The sequence below is a fragment of the Mauremys mutica genome, chromosome 6 (genome assembly GCF_020497125.1).
Source record: "Mauremys mutica isolate MM-2020 ecotype Southern chromosome 6, ASM2049712v1, whole genome shotgun sequence".
NCBI lineage: Eukaryota > Metazoa > Chordata > Testudines > Geoemydidae > Mauremys > Mauremys mutica.
The window spans coordinates 79996731-80018187 of NC_059077.1; the positions used below are offsets into that span (position 1 = coordinate 79996731).

A 21457-nucleotide genomic window follows, 5' to 3' on the forward strand; every position below is an offset into this window, starting at 1 on the left:
CCCAAACTGCACAGACAGCCTGCATTTTTTGGTGGCTTTTGCAATGGGTCCTGGGATTTGGCCCTGAACAAAAAAACTCTTCTGAATACTAAAATGGGCATTTTATTAGTATAGAAGTGAAAGAGAGTGATAACCTTTAGATCAGATTTTCACAACTAATCATGAAGATTTACCAGTGCAGGCCTAAAATCTATTCATTCATTTTAATATGGTGACTATTCATAAAGAAAAATGAAACTATTTAACTCGTCCCTCAAAAATCACAAAAACAAACAAGCAAAAAACCTCACTTGCTTCAGGTGAGTGGAATTTTGCAAGGCTGAGTTAGATCATTAGACCAAAAAGTGATTTTTGTTTCATTTACAATAAATTATTTTATTGCATTTTTCCAATAAAGTTTTGCCATAAGTGGCCAGTTCCTCACCTGATGTAGATCAGCACAGCCCAGGTGACCTGAATAGTGCTACACTGATTTACACCAGCTGAGGACAAGTCCAAGCATAGCTTGGCGAGCTTTATAAAGGAAAGTGCTTGCTCCATATTTAGCTACTTAGAGACAGGGAGGTGTATATGCACAGATGAATACATACAGTTTTAAAATTACAGAATACTAAATGTTTGGCGGAACTAAAATAATGAAATTGCAAGACTAATTGTACAAATAACATTGCAGTTGGTAAAGTGACCAGAAAATTCCAGCCTTTAAAAACATATATATGTTCCACAGTTACTCAGTAGGTGGCACTTAAAAGCTTAGATGAGCTTTGCAGTCGCCATTTAGGTACCAGCAGCAGCTGAAGCTGAAGTCAGTTCATCTCTGAGAGCAGAGAGAGTGTGTGTGTGTGTGTCTGGAGGGAGATTGCAACCAAGCCAACAAAAGCATTAACCACGGCCCAGGCACCCAGAGAGAGAGAGAGAGAGAGAGAGAGAGAGACTAGTAGGACCAGAACAGCAAGAGCACAGGCAGCAGAACAAGGATCAGACAGCAACAACCAACAAGACACAAGAGAGAAGCAGCCGGCTGAGTTACAGCTCCTTCATTTAAAAACAGACAGCTTTCTCTCGGAGAAAACCCACAACAGAAAGGCAGTAGTACTGGTACTATGACAGGCAAAAACTGAAGAGCGTTTGACGGAGTTGTGTTCCTTCTCAGGTAACCTTCTTAAATCATTTTTCTACTCAGCATTGTATAAGAAACATTAGCTATGTATTAACAGTAGGTGAATTTTTTTTTTCTTAGCCAAATCCAGCAGTCCTTCCTCAGGCAAAAGTCCCACTGAAGTCAATGGGAATTTTTCGTGAGTGAAGATTGCAAGATTTTGTCCTAACTGCATGTCTCATGCAGATGACATGTTATGTTATAAGTAATGGTTGGGGAAAAAAGACAAGAGCTGGTGACAAGAGTACTGGCCATCCGTGAAAAAATATTTCTTAGTGTACTGGGATATCAGTAACAGCTTTGTAACAACATTTGAAAAAAATTTTCATTCAGATATGATGGGCTAAATTCTGCCCTCATTTACACTTATTCAACCCATTGGTTAAAAAGATGTTGATGAAGACATTTAACCATATATGATGGAAACGGGGAGGGGGAGTTGTTGAGTGTGAATCAAATAATAAAAAAGATTTTCTCTTTTTTTAAAGCAATAGAACTAAATTTTAGACAACTCTTGAGTATTCCTCTCGCAGGCTGACTCTTTTTATTTTTACTCAACAGCTCACTTTACTCTTATTGCTGTTTTCTCTGTAAAATGTGGGCTGTTGTATATGCTGAAGTACACAATCACAATGGTGTGAAAGTAAAGGATAGAGCAACAAGATTTAAATAATATCCTTAAAAGTATTTTTTTAAACAGACACAGACACACACACACACAAATTATATGCACTAAATATTTATTTGCCTATATGTATATACAAAAACTATATATATAGTCCATGTATGCACACTACACACACACACACACACACACATCACTATAAATGAAACTTTTATGGTTGATCTTTATGGCTACCTTTGCCAGGGTTTACAGATTGCACTGAATCAAAAGTATTTACAGATCCTACAGTTTGTAGATTTGGGTCAACTGGCCATTTTGGTGTTTCTTCACTGATTGACTGCTTTTCCTGGGGTGTAGGGAACTGCCACCCAGGGTTCCAGTTACATTTACTGCATTTTATTAGTCAGTCCTTGGGGACTGACAGGTGTGTCATTGCTAAGGATTGTTAAATGAGTGATACCACAAAATTCCATCCTATCTCCCATTGCATGTGGTCATTTCTAACCACAGAATTTCAGTGGTTCAGCTGTAAATCTATTGCCCTATAGAATCCTAAAGTCTGGGAAAACATTTGAATGATACGTCCAGCTATTTTCGTCCTCAACCCTAGGAAGACAGAAGTCTGACTGTTCAGTAGATGTTGTTGATAGCAGGAGGTCTCTTCTTTGTGTCCCTATTTGTGTAGGCGTGTGGCCACAAAGATTAAGAACCTTGGTATCATGTCCTCTGCATTGAAAGCCAAGAACCGAAGTGATTTTCCCCCAGTTGTGCTGCACTTTTGTTTATTCCAAGATGGTCTAATAGCAGAAATGCATGCCTTTGTGACCCTGAGGCTCAGCCACTGTAATAATCTCTTCAAAGAAAGACCTCTCAAAGATGCACCAGCATTTGGAATTTGTTCAGTAGCATGACTGCTCACCGGTTTGAGCTATCATGATTATATTACATCTCACCTGTATTCTTTTCATTTCTATTCTTTAAAGTAGTGGATTCAAATATGAATTGGTACTGCTTGTTTTTAAAGCTTTTGTTGCTGTTGGCTCTGGCTATACATTCAAGACCTGTCTGCTCATTGAGCTTTGTGTGAGAAATATTTGTGCTCAGACACATCTGACCATTTGAAGGTCCCACCATTGTGTCCAAAGCTAGCAGATGATCACAATTTTGTTGTGGTATGATGTGGAATGCATTCCCCACTGAATCTCTTTTGTTTTCCTGCCAGCACCCTTTTAAAAAGCACCTCACTATTTCTTCTTCAAATGTGATTTTACAATGACCATTTGAGGCTCTCTATTTATTTGCTCCCTATCAGTTTATTTTTAACACGACCCTTCATTGTGTGTGTTGTGTGTGTTTATAATTCAAAAGGGGCATAATTTTATTATTCTGTATTTGTTTGTATTTTGCTGTGCATCTCTATGAATGTTTTTGCAGTAGGGGCAAAACATCTAAAATCAATGTACACATTTGTGCACTTCACCCCCAATTTGCATATGTGCATCACAGCATTTACACACTTTAGTCGGAACTGCACTCACATCAGAAGATTTGGTCCAATAGTTTACTGCCTTTACCGTATATTGACATGCTATTCGGTTCTCCAGATTTTTTTCTTTTAATATTTTTCATGGTGCTTTAATCAAGCAAGCATCAATGTTACAGACTAGATCCATGAGGAAAAACAACCACTGTGCATTTCTGAAGGCTGTTACATGATGTTAGAAATATGGACTTTTCCCCCTTCTCTCTCTTTCTTTTTAAACACACATTCTAGTAAAAGGCACCTTGTCCACAGCAAAATGTCACCGTTTAAAAAACAAATTCAGTCTATTTGGTTATCTTCAGTTTCAGTATAGCAAGAAAAAAAATGGGATCAGCAAACAGCTGTTTTCTGGGGTTATATCAAAGTTTCACAGGGAACTAGGGACCAATTATATTATCTTACTCTAATTACTGGAAAGACAGCAGATAAGAACTTCCAGGTGAGAACATGCCTTTAAATCTAAATTGAACCTTGACCTATTTTCTGTTTGAGATTATTAAAAAAAATCCAAACAATAATCCCTTTCCCAGATCTTGTACAACGCTTGAATAGGATGTAAAGAAAAAGAGAAGAGCAAAGTTCATCAGCACCTTAAAATGAGGAAGAAGAGACTTATACTAGTGATATGAAGACTCTAATTTTCCTCTCACACAATGAAAGTCATCAGCAGCTCCTCTGGAGCAAATGAATTTAACACCAGAGGAAAACTGATATAACAGAGATCAATCTCCCAGATTTCCTAAAGGGTGGGAGTGCTGCCAAATCCTGAAGCAGTGAAATGCTGCCTACTTAATAGTGATTGCAGCTAATGGGATAGTTTCTGGTTGAGACTGGATCGGTGACACTGAAATGCTTGCATCCTTTTGTATTCCTGCTTTAAGATGGATGTGCAGCAAGGCAACAGCATGCAAAAGGCAGATCCATTTCTGGGTTGTACAAGGTGCTTCCATTTAATGTTCAGTAACTGTGACTTAAAAATCAATGTCATGCACAGTTGAGATAAAAATAAAATAAAATAATGTAGTTGTATCTTTTTCTTCTCCAAGCAAGTCTAACTTAGGTTTTATCTTATTTGAAAAAATCAGTAATTTCAACAATCAAATATCAGCTACAGCTGATACCTGAAATATTGCTATATTAAAAATAAGTCCCGATGGAGAAAGAAGGTCTCCTTAAAATCTGCCAAATTCCTTCAACCAAACACTGAAAACTTCAACAGAGAATGACTGGGAAAATATTTTTTTATATATAAGTATGTTTGATTGTATGTAATTTACTTATTTACATTTACTTATCATTTAGTCTTAATGATACTGTTTTGCTCTTAATTCATGTGTCTTCTTTCTTGGTAACATTGGCTGAAATGAGAAAAAATATAATGAAACATACATATACAGTATTTACCTGAAACACAGAGAAACTACTCAAAGTTTAAACTAACAAACAGGGTTTTATTATTCTTTTATTTTTAGTAAACAAATAGTCTTCAGTCTTCTGAAATTCAAGAGATGCCAAAAGGAAGAGTTGTGGGTTTTGAAAATAAAGGTTGAAAGTGTTTACTTTAAAGTAAAGAAAAATATAAACTTATAAAACAAATTCAACTTTGCCTGTTCACTCCTGCAGTCTGGCAGAGAATAGATATGTATGAACAATTAGAAACCCCTTCAGAAACCCATTATTGCTATACAACAGTCTACAAACTATACCCAGATCTTATATTAAATCCTTGTTTTACAAACAGCTTCAAAATATAGTTTAAATCACTGCATTGATTGTTTGGCAAAGGGGTTTTATCTTGTGAAATTCAGATATTAAGACAATAGGCCAGATTCCAATACTTTATTACACAGATAGTATAATTGACTTTAATGGGACTATTCTGGAGTAAGGTTCTATTCAACATGAGTAAAGGTATCAGAATCTGGCCCAGTGTTCATGATAGTCATCACTATCTTCCTAGCAATAGAAGATAAAATGTGTTATAGTTTTTCATAAGAAAGGGCTACAGGATTTGGCTCAATCTCTAACTATTCTGCTTCCATTGAAGATTTGGACCAATAGCTTTTTGTCGTAACAGTAAAATTAAGCTATTCAGGACTAAAGGACTGTGTGGTTAGAATAAACAAAACTTTTGTAGTTTTTCTGTTATTCCCTCTAAGGAAAAGAAAGTAGTCTGAAGTATGTATATATATATATAAACAGTAAATAGTTGCCAATTCTTGAGATTTTATCATGAGTTTCACAATATTTGGTGTTTATCCCACTCTAGTCAATTTGTCTAGATGCATAAAGTTATACATGTTCATAAGTGTTTGCAGGATCTAATCTTGCAGTCCTTACTCTGACTGAATAAGGACTGTAGGATTTGACAGACTGGCGTATAATAAATACATTTAACAGCATTGTATTGGATTTTGTAAGGGCCAAATGCTGTTCACTTACCTCCACTTCAGTTTAATTGGAACTACTCCTGAGAGAGAGGCAAGCAGGATTCGGCCCTAAGTGTTTAATGAACTAAAGTGCTGATTCAGCATGGTACTGAAATGTGTGTGAGACTTTAAGAATAGGAGTAATTCCACTACATCAATAGGACTTCTCATGTGGTTAAAGTGAAGCCTGAGTTTAACTACCTTGCTAATTCAGAGCCAAAACTATTAAAGATTTTTTTTTTTAATTTACCAGCTTCAGAAACTAAAAATGAACATCGGGTTTGTTAAACAGATATTTGACTGGTACTCATTATTCTGGATAATATTAGTTTGCCTTTTGGTTTTGTCATTTTATGAAATTCATTCATATTTACATATACATTTCTCTAGTGCTCAGTCCTCCAATGCACAGTGCACTCTGGTCACAATCTAACAAAGCACTTAAACATGTCCTTATCTTTAAGTTTCATGCTCATAACATGGGTATCATCTTTGACTTGGACCTCTCTCTTGCTCTTTACATCCAGACTGTGTCTAAATCTTGCCAATTCTTTCAGCATAAGATCTCTAAGATATGGCCTTTACTATCCATCCACACAGCTAAAACTCTTGTCCAGGCTATAATCATCTTGAGTCTCAATTACTGATACATGTTTCTCTCTGGCCTTGACAAACATTATCTTGCTCCACTCCCATTCATCCAAAATGTTGGAGCAAAAATCATTTTCCTACCCTGTTGCTTTGACCATGTCACCCCTCTTTGAATCCTTCCATTGGCTCCCTTTTCTCTATCACATCAACCAAAAGCTGCTTGTCTTCACTTTCAAGACCCTGCATGGCCTCACCCCTATCATCTCTGATTCACCATCAAGATGTTGACTCCTACCTCTGGTCAGCCCACAAGGCCAGCCTTTATTGCCCACTTTCAAACAATCACCTTCATATTTTCTCTCACGCTACCCCTCATGCTTAGGAGGTGCTCCCCATAAACATCCATAAATCTACCTCATTATCCTCCCTCAAAACCCTCCTTAAAACTCTCCTCTGCCTTAATGCCTATAAAAATTGCCAACAAATAGGCTGCTGGTATGCTGAGACCACAGCCTATCATGCTGACCAATATCATCTTTGTTTCCATCTCTCTCCATCTGTTGTCTCTTGTCTTACACTTAGATTGTAAGCTCTTAGGGAAAGGGACTGTCTTCGTTCTGTGGGTTTACAGCTCCTAGCACAGTGAGGTCCTGGTCCATGACTGCGGCGCATAGGTACTATGGTAATACAAGTAACAGCAATAACCACAAATGACATTGTCCTGGGTTAATAACCAGTCAAGATTTTATTATTACAACAATATCAATTTAGAGTACTTTTTCATTTTACTGAGGGACCACACCCAGAAAATGTCTTCCGTACAATATTTCATAGGTGTTCAAACAATTTTAAAGACACTAATTTGGAATATTATTTAAACCTTTTTTTAATCATACAGGTGCAAACTTTTTTTCTACACAACTAAACTAACCTCAGGAGAAATGTCATGAGTTAGAACTGGTTGTTCTGTGGATATTTTATCCTTGAAAAAACATAGAAATTAATGACTGCTCATTGAAAACATGCCAGTTACTTTGCAAAATCAGAGCATAGCTTCTGTAATCAATGAATGATATAGCTGCTGGGATCTGCCTCCTTTAAATGCTCATTTGTCTTTGAGACAGCAGTGTAGGACTCCTGTTCCTAAAAAAATACTTTCAATATTAAAGTCACTGTTTTATTTGCAAATTTTGGTACAGATTCTTCATTACAGTATAACCACTGTATTTTGCAGTGTGGATGAAATCTGCTATAAAGCCAATGTATCCAGCCTGAAAAGATCATCCCAGTTCAAGAGAGATGCGCTGGTGGCTTTATGCTCTCCCCTTTCTTGCTGGTATCAGAGCAAGGAAGATGGGTGGTAACTGAACAAGAGTGTGTGTGGCCACTCCAATTCATAGGTTTTATTTAAAGCGATTATGCTCATCTAGTCCATTCTCCTGCAAAATACACATATTCCTACCTGTGGTTGTGACCCCATAGGGCTGTTATCAACCCTTTGGCTGCTCTAATTTAATACAGGGGGACCAATGCCGCATAAATCAGTGAAGTTCACAAGTGAGCTTTAAGCAACTTTTGTACCCCCTTCCTTTCAATTTGCATTGTGTGCAGTTCAGAACATAGGTAAGCCTTCTGAGTAGTTTGAGTTTGTGCATCTTATAAAATATGTGGAGTAGAAGACATCACTTATTCTCAAAAACTAAGCAAAAATTATTGAACAGAGCATCCCAGACAGAAAATGGAATGTTTGGGCCCAGAGCCTTATCATTTTGATTTCCCTGTATAGAAACTAGTGCTGTGCACTGTGAAACCAGATTATTCTACTACCTCCTGACTGGATTCACAAGCAAACCAGTTAGTCAGTATTGCCTCTCCCATTTACTACAGTTTGATTGTGACTACCTTTCATCATGAACCCTGACCAACCCTAATCCTGCTTTTGCTCATGGTCCCTGAACAAAAGGTCTACAAACCTCCACCCAATCAGTGATCCAATTAGTAACTCCCTTCCTCATCCCACACACTTGGTATTTTTTCCAGTGACTACTTCAAAGCAATTCTAAACCCAAATTAATGATGGTCTTTCCAGTGTCCAATAATAGAACACCATTCGGTCAACATGACCCAGCATATTCAGAAATAACCACATAATTTCTAATTGCTGCACCCAATGACCTAGACAAAAATCACTGATTTCCTTTTTAATTATATTTTTTTCACTCTCAACAGCTTTTTTGTTACATGCATGCCCTATACCCAGTATTCAGGAACAATGTTCCGTCAGACTAAGTGATAGCTCTGATTTCACAAAGTACTTGTAAGCACATACTTACCTCCACATCTATGTGGCAAAGCACTTTTGCAATTGCTTAAATGCTTTGCTGACCTGGGGCCTAAATCACTTGAACAGACTCTCTCTTTATTTATAGAACCTCAATACTTTGTGGGCACCAACCAGTTTACCATTACCCCCTCTCCATGATACACCAACAAGAATAACAAAGGCTATTAAATTCTGGGACACACAAAGAAGATTTGGTATTAGTTGATCAAACAACATGCCCATTATTCTTAAAGATAATAATGTACAATTCTCTAGCTTTAATTTAGCTGAACACTAACACTCCTATGTATTTTCCATAGCCCATTGAAAAATACATAGGAGTGCCTGCATAAACAAATGCGCTTGGGAGGTCTCCTATCACTTTTTAAAAGACAAATTAACAAATATTGACCAATGGCAAAACTCTAAAGCCTAATGCATTTTTTAAAGATACTAATCTTCCCATGCCCAGGGTGCCTAACCACATGCTCCTTCCACCCAAACGTCAGCACTGCTGCGGTGCTTATCCCAATCATGCATTAATATATCTCAAAAGAATGTAATTACTCAAGCTGGAATTGGTGAGAACATAGGGGTTGACAACTGTACTTATGAAAAGTACCAGGGAATCTTTAATGACCAGGTTTTTGTTTTACATCTGATCTGGAAGATGACGTCTCCAAAAATTATGCCCCTCTCACCACGCTGTCTGGCTCAAAGGACACCTAACAAGTCGCCGTCTCCCTTTCCTGCTGCATCTAGAGGTTTTCAGTCCTCTTGCTGATCTTGCTTACTAGCTTGTGACATCTGACAGCATAAGGTAGAATAGCTGCAGGCAAAGAGAATGCACAGCAATACTGTTAAGAGGTTCCTGGAATATATTTCATTCTAAATTCTATATTGCATAGCAGGCATTAAGAAAACCCAGATAAATCACAGGTCAATTGGCTTAATGATTTTTTTGCACCACTTAAATGATCTGACAAAAGCACAATCATACGATAGGTTTGAAGTTCCTCTTCACCTCACCACATGAAGGATTTTGTTACACTTAATGTCAGACACCAAGAGATTCCCCTCCTTTACTATAGAGAAGGTTAGCTCCAAAACAGTTGAAATACATACGAAACCTACACTTTGCAAAGGTATATTAATAATAAATAAAAGAGCCTTTTTTAAAGACCTTAACATCCATTGTCCAATAGCCTCCTGGAGAGCATGGAGTTGCCATAATGGAGAAAAACTTTAAATCAATATATGGATTAACAAAAAACAATTATAAAAACAAGGCAATTTGCCATAGTAGCTAATCAAAGCAGGAGCTGAATATAACAAAATACTCAGACAACAATTTTGTTTTCTGTTTTTTCAGGCAAACTGAATGCATGAGAGAATTTTAATTACTTTCATTAGGTCATGCACTCTACACACCATGTTTCAACCTGATGTGGCTTCGTTAGTAGCTTTGTATTGTACTTAAATGCTCTGAAGAAAGACAAAAGTTACTTTGAGTTAATATTTTCTCCTGGCTGAGTTTCTGCTCTAACATACAACTACATTGCCATGAGCACTGCGAAGATATTCTTTCTGCTGATAAAAATGTCATGATCAATCCCTCTACCAGACCCTCAGCTGGTATGAACTGGCAGTGGAGTGGTGGTTTGACTTCAATGGCGCTATGACGATTTAAACCCACTGAGGATTAGGCTCCATATATTTACAAAACACTTTTTTATCCACCACTAGAATTAAAGATGCTTTTGACAGGCACAGAATCTTTGGGTTACAAGAAAAAAAACAACTATTTTAGCTGTTACATTTTCCCTTTAAGAGTGTTATGTTTCCACCTGGGGCCACATTTTTTAAAAATTCACTTTTTTGCCATGAAAACAGGAGCAGAAAAATATCATTTTTGTCATGGAAATTTTTGTTCACTGATAAATATGGTGAAATTTTGCCTATTTAACAACCAAATGGTCATGAAAACCTCTGCTTATGACTGCTCACAAGTGAGGTCCACTTTAAGATCATTTTGGCCATTTGCTGTATCTTTTCCTTACCTTTCTGTCTTAACCCGTCAGCTAGACTTTTTTCTAAGGGATTTTAATGCAGCAAAAAGACACTATCCAGATATGGCTACATTAAAATAATAAATGTACAGTTAGGCACAATTAAGCATACAATTACGTGCACAAATATGTAGATCTATTTTCACTAGCACGATAAAGGCCACACTCTTCAGATCCACCCATATGTTTGTGCTCCAAGGTAGGTGTTTAGTTTTGTTTAGATTCTTAGGCACTAAAAGGGAGTCAATAGTACCATTGCCTTCATTGACTATGGGATGACTCATGTGAGTGCACACTACAGAACTGGAGAAGCCAATAAGAATTCCATTTGCAGAGTGCTTGCAGAATCTGGTTACTTATTTACATCCACTGAAGTGCCACCTTCTGAAAATATTAAGGTGCTGGCAAGCAGAAGTGCTTGCCCGATTAGTGACATATGTGCTTGTTTTAGGCATGCAACTCAATATGACAGGTGTATACCCAGAATGGTCTTTGCTCTCTCTCGGCTACCTGCATTTGTGTCTCAGCAAGTGTATCTGCATGTCTGACTAATGTGTTATTTACATTTTATTTCATGGTCAAGAACAGTCCTTGAAATCATCTTGTACTTTCTGGACTGCCTATTCCTCAAACATGCAACCACTCTGTGGCTGTCCTACAACTGAAGCAAAATTTCTCTGTCTTCTCTAGTCTCCATCTAGATCAGAAAGACTATGAAAGCAAAGTTATTCACTAAGCACACATTTTATATAATTCCATCTCTAAACTTCTATTTGGAAACTGATGAATAGGGCTAAACTCATTATGACAGATGGAAGTGAATTAATCACTGTACTGGAAGTTTATGGTTGCCTAGGACCCAGTGATCATCACTTGATTACATTCAATATGGGCAAACAGAGGACACTTCCAACCAGTAACACACACATTTTATATATATTGTATACACACACAGATAGCTCCAAAAGGGCTAATTTCCCAAAGCTGAGGAAAAATATGAGAAAAACTGACTAGGAGGAAAGTATTAATGAAAATTGAAAACAGAAGTTCTAGCTGGCCCCAAATCCACAATTCCACAATCAAGAAAGAAGACAACATTGACTGAAAGCCCACCCTGGTTCAGTGGAAATGTGAAGACAGTAATTAGAAATCAAAAAGCAATATATAACACATAGAAAAAAGGGAAATGAATAGCAATAAATGTAAATGAGAAGTTATGAAGTATAGATAATTGATAAAATAGGATGAAGACATAGAATCATGGGACTGGAAGGGACTTTGAGAGCTCATCTAGTCCAGTCTCCTGCACTCAAGGCAGGACTAAGTATTATCTAGACCATTCCTGACAGGTGTTTGTCTGACCTGCTCTTAAAAATCTCCAATGCTGAAGATTCCACAATCTCCTTGGCAACTTATTCCAGTGCTTAAGCACCCCGACAGTTAGGAAGATTTTCCTAATGTCCAACCTAAACCTCCCTTGCTGCAATTGAAGCTCATTGCTTCTTGTCCTATCCTCAGCAGTTAAGAATAATAATTTTTCTCCATCCTCCTTGTAACAACCTTTTATGTATTTGAAAACTGTTATCATGTCCCTTCTCAGTCTTCTCTTTTCCAGACTAAACAAAGCCAATTTTTTTTTATCAGGGAAAAATCAATGGCCAAAAGGAGTAAGAACATAAGGAGATTTTTAAAGTATATTAGGAACACAAGAAATCTTAGAAATAGTATAGGTCCACTACTAAATGGAGATTGTATAACTGTTAATAATGACCAGAGACAGAAGAAGTGTTCAATAAATATTTCTGTTCTGTATTTGGAAAGCAGGAGGAGGATAATGTGCTTGGATCACATTTGTACTTTCCAGTCCATTAGTAATCAAGGAGGATGTTAAATGACATCATCTACTAGGGGTAAACATTTTAAAAATCAGCAGACCCAGATAATTTGTACCCCAGAGTCCTAAAAGAACTGGCTAAGGAGGTCTCTGGCCCACGGATGTTAATTTTTAATAAAATACATGGGGAAATACCAGAGGACTGGAAGAGTGCTATCATTTTGCCACTATTAAAAAAGGGAAAACAAGATGGCTTGAATACCTAAAGTCTTGCTAGTCTAACATCAGTGGAAAAGCTGATGCGGGATTTTGACTAATAAAGAATTAAAGGAGAGGAATATAATTAATACAAGTCAACCTGGTTTTATAGAAATGGGTCTTTTCAAACAAATGTGTTTTCATTCTTTGAGATTACAAATTTGATTAATAAAGGTAACTGTGTAGATGTAATAAACAGACTTTCTTAATACATTTGACTTAGGACCACAGAACATTCTGATTTAAAAAATTGAACAATAAAATATCAATAAAGCACATGTTAAATGGATTATGATCTGGATTGCTGACAGATATAAAAAAAAATAGTTGCCAATAGAGAATCATCATCAAATGGGGGTGGAGGTTTTAGTGTTCCAGAGGGACCATAATAGGCTCAGTGATCTAGGAACAACAAATGCAGGCCAGACCTACAAAATGGGGGACTGTATCTGGGAAGGCTGTGACTCTGAAAAGGAGTTATGGATCATAGTGGGCAAGCAATTCAACATGAGCTCCCAATGCAATGCTGTGGCAAACAGGGCTAATGCAATCTTTTGATGTATAAACAGGGGAGTAGTGAGTAGGAATAGGGAGGCGATTTTACCTGTGTGTGTGAAGTTGGTGAGACCAATACTAGAATACGGGATACCAGAACAGCATATATTTTTAAAATGATGTTGAAAAATTGGAGAGGGTGGAAAAAACTCTCAAACATAATTTGAGAGCTGGAAAAAGTACCTGACAGTGAGAGGCTTAAGGCGCTCCATCTGTTTAGTTTATCAGAGAGAAGACTGAGAGGTGACTTGTCTACAGTGTGTAAGTACTTTCATGGGAGAAAATACCAAGTACCAAAAGAGCTCTTCAATTTTTTGATCAAAGGGATAACAAAAACCAATGATGGAAACTGAAGCCAGATATTCAAATTGGAAATAAGGAGCAAATTCTCCATCACTTGATGTCTTAGAGACATGCCTTTCTGGATTATATGCTTTAGTCAAACAAGTTATTGGGCTCTACACAGAAGTGTAGTGGGTGAAATTTAATGGCCTGTAATACACAGGATGTCAGACTACATGATCTAAGGGTCCCTTTCTGGCCTTAAACTCAATTAAACTATGAACTAGCTTTCCTTTATTCTCTGCTTCCTCTTTTAAGGTCCAAATTGTCAGCCCTTATGCCTGCATAAGCCTCACTGAAATGCAGAGATGTTTTGTATCATTCATGGCCTGACAAACACCCACTGAAGTGAATGGGAATTTTTCCATTTTTTATAAATGGGTACTGTGTCAGTTCCAAAGTCAGCAAGATTTAGCCCTTAGATAAACCCATGATTAAAGCCAAACTGTCTCTAATTCTGGAACTAGCTTAGTTAACAGATCCTTGGGTACCTCTTTACACATGGAATACATTATTATTATTATGACCAGATTCATAGTTAATTGCTTAGGGAGAGATTTTTGATGACAGGTAATCTTGCTGAACCTGCTGAACTTCAAGGTTGACAGAGAAATTACTACCAAGTATACCGTGCATTATCATCCCTTTGATAGATTTGACAATATGATTCTTTTCCAAGTTCTATGAAGACACAGAAATCTCTTTTCTGGTAAATGTAGACAAATATTAGCATGCAAAAATTACAATGTGCAATAAATAAAATCAGAATAAAAAACTAGAGTTTCCCTCTTGAATTATAAATGAGCATGCTCATTTAGGAAATAAAACAATATTTTGGAGGTAAAACCAAAGTGGTGAAAACCCCCAAAGACAGACTATGAAACACTTAGTGCTACCAATGAAATATTAGCACTTATCCATTAGTTTTAAGTTTTGCTTCTGAAAGGTATGAATTGTACAACACTGGAAACAAATTCTCTATCCACAGAAGAGGTATAGCATGGGCAGAAGGATAAGTTCACACACACTGGTCTCCCCATCAATATGTTTCAACAGTGACCTGAAGTACGTCTTCTATGGGTGAGAGTGTAGCTCCATCTCCATAGCCAATTCAGTCTCTTGGTAGACAGACTGTCAACAAGGATGTCAAATGGATGGGTATTTTTTGGGCTATGTACATTTTCCCACTAGTAACTGGACTTAAAGTTATGCATTCAATTTACAAAGGCCACCAGTTAAGCACAAAATAGCAGTAATTTTCATCCATTATCAATCTGCACTGGGTTGGAATCTAGAAACTGTGTTGAGATGAATTGCTCTATAACCCATGATCAGTCCTTTTGAGTCATTATGTATTATTAATATGCCATTACTTCAGTCATTTTCTCATGTCTCTTACCATAGAAGTTATAAAGCATCTTCCCCATGAAAAGCTGTATTAATATTTTCTTACATTTTCCTTCCTAGGTTTTTTTCCCCCTAGCTGAGCATCACATACAGTGAAAAGCATGCCTGAGCAAAGCAATGATTACAGGGTGGTGGTGTTTGGAGCTGGAGGAGTTGGCAAAAGTTCCTTGGTCTTGAGGTTCGTGAAAGGCACTTTCAAAGAGAGCTACATTCCTACCATTGAAGACACCTACAGGCAGGTGATCAGCTGTGATAAGAGCATATGCACTTTGCAGATTACCGACACTACAGGGAGCCATCAGTTTCCAGCCATGCAGCGTCTGTCTATTTCCAAAGGACATGCTTTCATTTTGGTTTTTTCAATCACCAGCCGACAGTCCTTGGAGGAACTCAAACCCATCTATGAACAAATCTGTCAGATTAAAGGGGATGTGGAAAGCATTCCAATTATGCTAGTGGGGAATAAAAGTGATGAAAACCAAAACCGAGAGGTGGAGAGCAGTGACGGAGAAGCCATGGCCAAGAAGTGGAAGTGTGCCTTTATGGAGACTTCTGCCAAGTTGAACCACAATGTGAAAGAGCTGTTCCAAGAGCTGCTAAACCTAGAGAAACGCAGGACTGTGAGTTTACAAATTGATGGTAAAAAAAGCAAACAGCAGAAAAGGAAAGAGAAGCTGAAAGGCAAATGTGTGGTCATGTGAAAATTGCACTGTTATGAAGCAACCATGTAGTCTCATTCTTTCTGATAGAACCCAATGTGAAACCTATAGACAATGAGGAACCATGTGAAACCCTATTTATTAGTAGCTGTTATGAAAGAATTACAATAGATTTTTTTAAAAGAGGAGTTTGTTATTTCCTATGAAAAAAACCTCCCAACAACTCAAATCATAGTTAGAAAGTAAAACCAAGAATGAAAAAAGTAGGAAAGGATTTCTAATTTTAAAGCAAACGGAAGAAAACAAATTAATTCCTTATTAACAATATACTGCACTATGGAAGGATTGGATGCCAATTACTTATGTTTATTATGCTGTTTGCATATAACTGTAATGGAAGGTGATGTATCTACATAATGCAGATTTAGAAGAGAAAGAAATGCCAATGAAGAAATCTAGAATGTATAAATGCATATTGGATAACTTATCATAGCCTTCAAGAACACTGGAGATAACACAAATATTTTTCTGTACAAGTCTTGGTGCTGACTGTTCAGGGTTGGAGGGTGTGGGGAAGAAGATAACCCTGGAGCTACCAATTTATGAACTATTGTACATTTGGGGGAAATAAAGGGGTTATGCAACTAAATGTGATATTGATTCTCTCCTCTTAGCATATTATGTCCCTCCTTAATATTATGCTGATGAGCAGTGTTTGAACTGAAGGATAGGGAGGGGGGAAAATCTCCTTGGTCAGCTGGAGATCTTTCTCTCTGGGCCCAGCTAAACCATCATTTCCAGGGATAGCCTGTACCTCTGGCCCCAAGATATTTCTGAAGAGCAAATACTTGCCTTTGGAGCATGACAGTTTATATCATACGGTGTGCAGATACAAAAACATTTCCCCCCAGGGAGACATGCTCTGGACTCCCTCTACAAAGGCCTCTGTGGAAATTATTCAGTTCAAACATTGCTGATAAGAGCACAATATGATTGGTAAATGAACAGATTGTCTATGGAGTTGCAGGCAGGCGTGTGAGAGACAAAGGAGAATGATTGTGCTCATATTGCCAGATTTGCCAAATCAAATTTCTGTATAATTACTGCATCTGAATTAGAATTTTGCCTGCATCTTATGATAAACATACAGTAAACAATTAGATTTATTGCCTTTAAATTGGCAAAGGGGGTTATATTTATTATTTAAATTTGTGGTCTGAACAACTGAGACTATTCAGGGAACCATATCTGGCAGTTTTTACTTAGAGAAAACTTTTATTGGCCCCGTCTCTAGTGGGATTAATAGAAGACTTGCCTAAGTAAAGACTACAGGATTTGGCACATTAACAGTTCAGTCAAAAAGTGAGTTACAATGCAATACTAGGTTCACAATAGAGAAAACAGGTTAAGACCTTATTTATTTATTTATTTAAGAAAAACTGCTTTTTTGCAGTCCAAGATGGAGAAAAAGTGTATTTAATGTGAGTTATTTTGAAATCTCTCCAAAGTTTTTTTTTAATACACAACATGAATGATTTGCTCTATATCCTACAACTAACAGAAAAACAAAGACCATCAAAGATGAAAAAAGCACATTAACTTTTTTAAAGGATATGAAATTTTATATTCTACAGTTTGCACCTTTCTGCTTTAAAACAAAAAGCGTTCACTGTATTTTTCGCAAATGTGTATGTCAAAAGCATATTATTGGAAAATGCAGTCAGGTACTAGGAAAATTAGCATGCATGTTACATAATAAATGTCTTATAAGACAGTTTAAATGCAGTATTCACTTTAGAAATAATTACCTTGTTGTTCTTAAAGTGATTTATTGTTTACCTCCTAACTTCCAAACAGAAATGCAACCACTTACTGGATAGCATGGGTAGAAAAGGATTGTTGCAGGCTAGCTGCCAGCACTGCTTTTCTCAAAGAGAGAACTTAACTGTTGTAATTCTCTCTAGGCAAAATCTTGACTCCACTGAAGTCAATGGCAAAACTCTCACCGACTTTAGTGGGGCCGGGATTTCACCCTCTGATTTAATTGCAATAGATCTAGAGAATTGTAACTCTGCTGCTAATTCCGAGCTCCAAGAGCTACTGAGCCAGTTTTTCTTTTTAATCCTTAAAATAATCACATATGACTGAATAAGGAAAAGAAACGAGAACTGGAGTGAGTATAACAAACAGGCTTAGACTCTTCCTTCACCTTTTCATATTCACATTAAAATGAAATTCAGGTTTCTCTAGTCAATTGACTGTCTTAAACAATTCCTAAACATATAAAGGATTCTGGAATTGTTTTATATTGCTGAGTGGATTCTCTCTCAGACAGGCTATTGGAAAAAAACAACAGTATTTGAAGAACAGTGATGTGATGCATTTATCAGTGGTATATTTAGTGGAAATTACATAGATGTTTACTATGTTTGTAAGCCAATCGTTTAAGTGGTTAAAGATTCTCATCTTCCTAATTTTAGACTTCATTAACAAAAATGGAAAATAAAAGAATGACTATGTTTAAGAAATATTGTTGCAGCCAGCAACAAATTAAAAAATGGGCCATAGACAGAGCTCAACTGTGTGGTAACTGAACTCCAATTGATGCTATTAGACATTGTGAATATGTGTCAAAGGCACTATTGTGTTTGACTTGTATCTGAGAACTTTTTCTGGCATGCTACATTTATATGACAACTGTATAGAAACAAACTAAAAAGTCACCTTAAAGACAAAGAGCCTTATTACAATATTACTTACTTGCTTTTACTTTGATGAAGTTATTCATCAAAGGGTATGACTATATCAATATTATTGGGCCAAATACCATCCTTGACTTCAGTGGCGAACAGAGATTAGCAGTTCTGCAGTGAGAGTAGAAATAAAACATGTAAAACCTGTTTCTGTTAGGCCTAAGGATCATTTCCTTTGATTCCCAGTTGATTCCTCTCCAACAATATAATAAGCCATGATTTATTTCATGCACTTGCATGTATTAAAGCATAGTATAGTATAGAAGCAATATTATTCATGGACCACTGACTCTAAAATAACATATTTTATACCCTTGCATTGCCATTGCAGTTTATAATACTAGAATTTTCATATCTGTGAGTTGGTCAAAAATATTTGTTTTGCTATTACTGATACAGATGTTCTTTTTCTTTATAGAACAACCAAAAAAATAATAATAGGGGAAATAAAGAGAAAATACAGCTTTGTTATACTTTCTGTTTTCCTTTGTAATGTGATACCAATATACAGAAGCTCTCTGAAAATGTACATAAACAACAGAGCATATTGAATGCAGTATTGTAATATTGTTGGTCCCAGGATATTAGAGAGACAAGGTGGGTGAGGTAATACCTTTGATTGGACAAATTTCTGTGGGTGAGAACGATAAGCTTTCGAGCTTATACAGAGCTCTTCTTCAGATCTGGGAAATATAACTCAGCTATAAACAAAGTGGAAAAAATTATTTAGCATAAGTAGTAAATATACATTTCAAGGGACCCTTCAAGGTAAAATGGCCCCTTAGCATCCCTCCAGTCTTAGGTGGGAAAGAACAAAAGCTGTGGGAGTGGGGGGCGGAAGGTTAAGTAGGTTATAGATTGTTGTAATAAGTCATGAAGTCAGTGTCTCTACTTAGTCCATGATTTTTGGTATCTAGCAAAGTTATAAATTTAAACTCCCAGGCTCATCTTTTGAAGTTGTGCAGATTTCCTTTGAGGATGAGGACTGAGAGGTCTGATATACAGTGATCGCTTTGTGAAAAGTGTTCACTCACAGTTGCTATGGTGTTTTTGTCTTTTATCATTTTTCTGAGTGAGTTCATTCTACAGCATAGTGATTGTCTTGTTTCACCCACATAGTTGTTATTGGGGCACTTAGTGCACTGGATGAGGTACACCACATATTGTGATAAGTATGTGTAGGACCCATGGATCTTGAAAGGTATGTTGTGGAGAGTGTTGATCATCGTAACAGTGGAGAGATGTCTACAGGTTTTGCTTAGGTTCTGTCAGGGTCTGGTGCTGCTTTGAATTGGTGTGTCCTGGTCTGTAGGGAGCTTGCTTCTGATAATGAGTTTGGAGAGGTTGCAGGGTTTTTTGAAGGCCAGAAGAGTGGGTTCAGGAAAGATTTCTTTCAGGATGTGATCCCCATTGACTATGGGACGTAACTGTCTGATGATACTCCATATGGATTCCAGTGTGAGGTGGTAGGTGACAACTAGAGTTGTACAGTAGGAGGGGATTTATTGCTTATTACAGCAATCTATAACCCATTTAACCCTTTCCCCTCCTTCCTGTATGACTGGAGAGGTATTAATGGGACACTTCACCTTGAATCGTCCCTTTAAATGTATGTTGTTTACTTATGCTAAACAATCTGTTCCATCTTGTATTTAGCTTTGACACTGAGTACCTTTCCCAGACCTGAAGAAGAGCTCTGTGTAATCTCAAATACTTGTCTCTCACCCCAACAGAAGTTGGTCTAATAAGACCTACCCTGAGCATATTCAAGACCTGTAAGACCTACAGTGAATTTCAGCACCGGGAAAACATGATATGGACAAGTCAACTATTCACAAAGCATGAATTTTATATATGTATGTGAGATATTAAGATATATAGTTATCATCCAAATGTATGTATTGCCATTTCATTATCTAATATATTTTATTCAAAACTACCAATATAAAGTCATTTGAACCTACAAGTTTCTATGTTTCCAGTGATGTACTGAATATAAGCCAGACAAAATAAAGTTTTAAATTACAAATTCATGCTTGGAAAATAGCCTTCTTTATTAACTTTAATAGATTTGGTTCATTCGTAGTTTGAATGAATTTTTCTTGAGAATGGGCAGTGCAAAATTCCATGATGCAAAATTGATTTATACAAATATTTGGCAATTTCCCCAAATTTGTAGCTGTACAAATCAGACTTCTGGAAAATGTCTGAATAAGGGCAACTATTTTATGTGCATTAGGTGCCAATGACCATGTGACTGCTCTCTTACCTCCCTCCCTGTTCTCTTCCCATGTCCTAAACACCTTCTGCCTCTGGTATTTGCTCCAAAGTTTTCCCTCTTACAATGACAGATCTATAATTTCTAAGCAACTAACTTCCTACATATAGCCCAATCAGGTTGTGTGGACTTCAATGAGCCACTCTCCAGGTCATCTAAAAGCAGAGCAATTCTGGAAACTTCTTTACATTCAATCATCTCGTAAGGCTATCCTGCATAATATCAGTCATGTGTCCAGTGACTGTGTACAATTTTGAGACATATAATATGGATGCTACTATTACTCTTCCCCTCTTATGTAATGGTACTCCCCTAGCTGTGCCAAGAAACATGGCATGGCAAAGAAAATATAACCACATCACTTTTTAGTGGCATGAATTACAGTACAGTGCATTTGCAGCATTTTCTTATTTTATTTATTAGAGTAATATGCTTGCTTTGAAGTCTAACACTTAAGTTACCTCATAAGAGATATTTATTAGTTAAATATGCAAATATTGTTTCTAAACAAGCGTTGATTAGTACACAAAAGACAAAAGGATTAAAGTGTAGATGTCAATTTTAAAACAGTAAACAAAAATGCATAGTTGATGTGTTGTTCAAGTGCTGAGTTTTGAAGGTGAAAAATCACA

At 36.9% G+C, this 21457-nt stretch overlaps 1 protein-coding gene across 1 annotated transcript; it reads left to right on the forward strand.

Moving 5' to 3' along the window:
* Positions 1-599: 599 nt before the first annotated feature.
* Positions 600-19563, forward strand: DIRAS2 (DIRAS family GTPase 2). Its single transcript, XM_045020307.1, has 2 exons — positions 600-1153; positions 15196-19563. The coding sequence occupies exon 2, from the start codon at positions 15237-15239 to the stop codon at positions 15834-15836; it is 600 nt and encodes a 199-aa protein (XP_044876242.1). The 5' UTR covers positions 600-1153; positions 15196-15236; the 3' UTR covers positions 15837-19563.
* Positions 19564-21457: the final 1894 nt, after the last annotated feature.